The following is a 5719-nucleotide window of genomic DNA, read 5'->3' on the forward strand; positions in this document are numbered from 1 at the left end:
TCCTTGAGAGTTGCACATTTGGAAGAATGATGTAAGGCTGCCACCTAGTGTATTTATATGATTTGTTGATTGTGCAGATGGTGGATCTGGATTATTGCTGATTCTGGTTGACTGCCCTTTGACACAGCTCCGCTTCTTATTTCCACATCTAGATTTTGCAGTAGGCTTCCCTCTCTTCGAATTCCTTATCCCTTTCTCTCTTTTTGAGGGGAAAAAAGGGCAGGTGAGGGAGTAAACGCAAAAAAGGAAGTGTTGTGGAAGGATTCTGCTGTAACAAAGTAGGTATCTGAGAGAATTCAGGTAGTGGAATACTTAGTGCAGAGTAAAAGCCATCACTAACATCTAGCTCATTAAACCTATAACTCACAAGTGCCTTTTTAGTTTGGCTAGTAAGGCATGGACATCACAAGAATATCTCTGCATCTTTTTCATACCACTAATGAAATGGTTTTATGCAAATCTAACAGTGACTATTTTCTGATGCAAATCTATGTGCATTGTTGGAGAGTCACTCTGACAACCTCTCATATAAGCTGTGGAATCAATTGTTAATAATATTAGGTTGCTTGTAGTTTCAAATGAAACGTGTTTTCTCACTCATGCATATACTGCAAATTCAGAAGAAAATTATTTTGTTTAGGTGCCTTCCAAAATGATAGAAAGTATGGCTGGAAAAGACCTGGGGAGTATTTTAGTTTTAGGCTGTAGATGCTTGTAAGCTGTTTATATCAGGGTTTTTCACAGATATTTGACAATGTCATGAATCAGAACACTATTTCTAGATATTAATGTTGACCTTAAGGTAAATCAAACATAAATATTAATGTGGTGTGAGAGTGGTGTTTTATAATATTTTATTTGTTTTCAATGAATAAGTGATTAGGAGACTGATTTATTTCTTTGCTTTTCCATGTTTACTGTCAGTGTGGTTCTTGGCAGGGATGAAGGAGAAGTAGAAATTTATTATTGTACTTTGTATTCAGGACAAAATAATTCATTTTCATGGATGCCCTTTTCTGATAGGTCAAAGGAAACAGACTGGCAGCCTTATTTCACTACACGACTTGTTGATGACTTTGGCACTCATCTTCGAGTTTTCAGAAAAGCTCAGCAAAGAATAGCAGAGAAAGGTGATCAGATGAAAGGTAGTGTAATGATTTAAATATTTTTTGCTTTGAGTCTGAGTAGGCAGGTATCTTACATGTGTGAAATAGTTAGCTTTATTTTATAATTCAAGTTTACTCTCAAGTTTCTGATCTTTACAAAAAAGTATGTTTCTCTTTATTTTCTTTTGTTTAGACCAAGCCGAGGAACTTGTAGATACATTCTTTGAGGTTGAAGTTGAAATGGAAAAAGAAGTCTGTCGTGATCTAGTCTGCACTTCTCCCAAAGATGAAGAAGGTCTCTCGATATTATCTTCTGAAGCTATTTTAGTATAGCATACTAAAATACAGTTATATTAACAATATGAAATATACTGAAATCTTAGCATGTGTCTTTCAAAGCTATACTATAACGGTGTACATATGTAGCTATTCTTTTCATTGGAAGAATTTTAAGGTAGAAATATGTTTTCTGGAAGGCAGGGAATGGCTTTGCAGATTCTTACTGCTTTTTGTTAGATCTGCTTTCCTTATCACTACTCCATAGTCTTCATCAAAAAAAAATCAGTTTATCGTTTTGGGCAAAGTGTGAAGGAGGGGGAAAAAGATCCTTGTGTGTGTTAAATAAGGAAAATACGTTGGAGTTAGTTTTTTGGTTCTTGGAATTTGGCTTTCTTTTGTCTTGGTTTTGAGACTCTAGATCTATCTCAGGTTTACATCAGTGCTGCTTATATTCAGTCTGGAAGGTGTTACTGTGATGCTTGGACTATAAGAATATATATGACTGTGTATTTGAATTTCATTTTAAGGATTTATCTGTTGGCTTTTGTGATATCAGAAAAGATGTGAAATAGTACAAAATTGTGCTGAGTGTTTTTTGGGTGGTTTTTTTTGTTTTCTCTCCCTAGGATTCCTAAGGGATCTGTGTGAGGTTTTACTGTATATATTGCTACCTCCTGGAGACTTCCAGAACAAGATCATGCGATACTTTGTCAGGGTAAGTACGGACTCTAAAAGCCATCCCAATTCTTTGGTTTAACGCCATCAAAAATTTTAGATCTGAGCTGCTCTTCTTATTTTATTTTGTAGAATTAATTTAATTTAATATTAGGTTATTTTAAATGTACAATCTTGAAAAGTATTTAATAGCAGAGGACAGTTTGTGTGAAATGTTGTTGAAGTTTCTTTTAGCTCTGGCAACATTAAAAAAGCATGATAAAATGGAGGTTGTTTTTCTTGAGATATTAACATCTAATTTTAATTGGAAGGGAATGTGCTAGTGCCTTTTGAATGTTTTCTGTAATTATACATCTTTTATTTAGCCTCTACACAGTGATTTTTAAATTGTTGCAGTTGTCTTAGCTTTATTCATAAACGTATAAAAATGAATTATTATATTTTGTTTTTCAGGAAATCCTCTCCCGAGGAATTCTTCTTCCATTAATAAACCAGCTCAGTGATCCTGATTATATTAATCAGTATGTCATATGGATGGTAAGATTTATAATGTTTAAAAGGAATGGTATTTCCAGAATATGTTCATATAAAGCTTTACTTGTGTTTCCTGTAATCATGGCAGATAGATACCCGGTAGAAAAGTTACCAATGGATATATTGGCAGAGGTAGTGAACTTACGGCTGTTGTACTAAATCTCCTTCCCTCTCCCTCCCTCTCTCTTCCCCCCCCTCTGTTGTGGTGGATATATTCAGAGGTAGTGAACTTACGGCTGTTGTACTAAATCTCCTTCCCTCTCCCTCCCTCTCTCTCTTCCCCCCCCTCTGTTGTGGTGGTTCGGCAAAAGTTCAAAAGTTGATATATTGGCAGAGGTAGTGAACTTACGGCTGTTGTACTAAATCTCCTTCCCTCTCCCTCCCTCTCTCTTCCCCCCCCTCTGTTGTGGTGGTTCGGCAAAAGTTGGCTGACTGAGGACAGATGTATGGCAAAGTGTAAAGCTGAGTCCTCTGACTGATTTACTTAGCTGTTCAGGAAGTATGGCAGTAACCTTGGAAGTTTTTTTTTTTCCTTGGCTCTTTTTTTCAGTGTGTCCTTTAAAGCTTAAGAGGCCTCTAGAATGAAAAGTAGTAAGATTTTTTTGAATTTTTTTTTTTTTGTCTTTGCTGAGGAATCTCAGGATGGTTTTTTTTAGGGATATTTGTGGTAACTCTTAATAATTTAACTGAATGGGAAGAAATAAAGTCTTTACTTCAATATCTCTCTAATGCACCTGCAAAAAGCCCCCAGCTTTTAAAGAAATAATATGTAGTAAAATTAACATAAATAGAATGTTCACACTTTAATGTTACTGATTTTTTGCAAAGCAAGTTGAAATTTACTTTTATGGTTTATTATCCTTTGTAGGTCATGAGTCAAGTTTTAATTTTTTTTCCTTTCTCCACGTTCTCTCTATTTATCCATATATTTTAGTCTTAGAATGTGCATTCAAGTACTACGCTGAAAACGCCCTCAGAGTTCACAGTAAAAATTCTTACATATGGAATGAATTCAAGTGTACACGTACAATGTTTCATTCACTCCAGCCACCTCCATTTTATGTAAAAGTTTGCATGCTGCTTTTCTTACAGGAACCTAGCTTTAATATGAAAAAATACTGCTGCTCATACGGACCAAGCTTTTAAATTTTTGTTTACCCTTTCCTCCTACGCATGTTCTTTATTTGTAACTTGGCCTCATTCTTTATTTACTGAGCACTGCCCCCGGCTGCATCCAAAAATAGAATTCTGAGGTTTTTATAAAGCTTTCTGTTATGATGGTGATGTCCCAAATATTAATTTTCATAATTGCTTTCTGAGATGAGGAAGTAAATGTGCTGGGGGGAAGATAAGGGAGAATAAATGCTTTCAAAAATTTAATACAAGTCTTATGAAATGAAGATTGTTGCAGAAATTAAGGTCAAAAGTAGAGATGACTCAAATTCTGATTCCTTTTGAAACCTTTGACATAAAATCAGATTTGAATGATAAAATTTGATCTCTGAAAATGAGAAGTTTAATTCCATGTTTCTAGGCACACCTTAGTTCGATACTAATTCTCTTGCAATAAAATATAAAGCTTCAATATAAAATTAGAAGTTAATCCAAACTTGTCTCTTCACTGTGAAATTCACATTTTTACAAAATGTTCGAAGTTCAAGTATTGCTTGTGCTATTATTTTTTTCAAAACACATTTCTAGGAATATTTTCCGTTAACCTCGGTCAAAGGTATCCACTCTTCATTCTCTCTGCTCATGCAGCTCATGTCAATGCACTTCTGCAGTACAGACCGAGTACTACATTTCCATATTAAAGTGAGCATTTATAAAGGATGTGGGTGAAGTGACTTTTTTTGGCTTCAGATGGTAAAGACAGCATTAGAACTCAACCCTCTGCACCTGCGTGTACATGCTGTAAAGCTGCCAACCTTCTCCTGATCTCCATGCTGCATTCACAACACAGTTTCCAGCGATCTCAGCAGCACAGCAGGCTTCCTTCACTTGCACAAATTCTTTTGAGTCCCCAGAGCAGGTTCACCCTGTGCCAATACTGGGAGAATAGTATGTATTGAAATAGCTTAGTAGTATTTACAAGGGGTATCAGAATTAGGGTTTCAGAGAGGTTATTAATTCAGTCATTTCCTTTTTTTCTTTTTTTCCCCTTCCTTATCTCCCCCAGTAGGTTATGGTTACATTGTAGAATACTTTAATTCTTTTTGTAATTCTGTATCTTAAGAAGCCATTACATTGGGAGCATGTACACTTGCAGGGGACCTTGGCAAAGTTGAAGCCTTATCAGTGGTCTCACCAGTTTCTGCCTACTTAGCTAAGTAGATGGGTAATAGCAGAAGAAGGTGGGTTAAATTTTGGACAAGGTCTTTATTAAGTAGGTTGACACACTTTCCATGTGTCTTTGTACTTCCTGAAAACAGAAAATGGTGGTGTGAAATAGGTTTTGACTGTGTGCATGCTTCTTCTTTCTTGGTCCATAGACAATTTTAGTATCAAGAGGATGGTTTAGAAGCATCAAAGTGTTTTCAAAATGCCACTTTGCAGTGCGGTGTCAAAAGGATTCATTTAATGAAAAATCATGTCATCTGCTTTTACCTGTTTTGCATTATTCTCACTGTAAAATTTTCTGTTTCAGATTCGTGATTCCAACTGTAACTATGAGGCCTTTATGAATATTATTAAATTAAGTGATAATATAGGAGAGTTGGAAGCAGTGAAAGATAAAGCAAGTGAAGAACTGCAATATCTTCGATCTCTAGATACAGCAGGAGATGGTTAGTACCATATTGTATAAAATATGAAATGCATTTGCCAGCGTGATCTCTGAAGAACGTTCAAAAAATTTAGAAAATACAAACTCTGATGCCGCATAGTATAAAATATTTTGTTATTTAAAAAAAAAATACGTAAACCGTTAAAACTTGAATCTTCTTATGTGTTGACAATAGGTCCTTTTTACCATCTCTCTCTTTTTTTTTTTTTTTTCTTTTTTTTTAAAATATAGACTAATTGATTAGATGTTACTTCCACTGAATTGAAACTTGCCTGACTGGTGGTTCTGAATTTCATTTATACTTTAGGTATTAATGGGTAGTCAGTTAACAGATGATGTG

General features: G+C 35.1%; 1 protein-coding gene across 1 annotated transcript in view; it reads left to right on the forward strand.

The window, feature by feature from the left end:
* SNX13 (sorting nexin 13) overlaps window positions 1–5719 on the forward strand; it is a 55038-nt gene that overhangs the window by 15069 nt on the left and 34250 nt on the right. The window contains exons 5-9 of the mRNA XM_019472800.1: window positions 1024–1145; window positions 1300–1401; window positions 2012–2100; window positions 2514–2597; window positions 5242–5380. Of these exons, the coding sequence (XP_019328345.1) occupies window positions 1024–1145; window positions 1300–1401; window positions 2012–2100; window positions 2514–2597; window positions 5242–5380 (536 nt within the window). The remainder of the gene's footprint in view (window positions 1–1023; window positions 1146–1299; window positions 1402–2011; window positions 2101–2513; window positions 2598–5241; window positions 5381–5719) is intronic.

The sequence above is a fragment of the Aptenodytes forsteri genome, unplaced genomic scaffold (assembly GCF_000699145.1).
Source record: "Aptenodytes forsteri isolate BGI_AS27 unplaced genomic scaffold, ASM69914v1 Scaffold164, whole genome shotgun sequence".
Lineage (NCBI taxonomy): Eukaryota > Metazoa > Chordata > Aves > Sphenisciformes > Spheniscidae > Aptenodytes > Aptenodytes forsteri.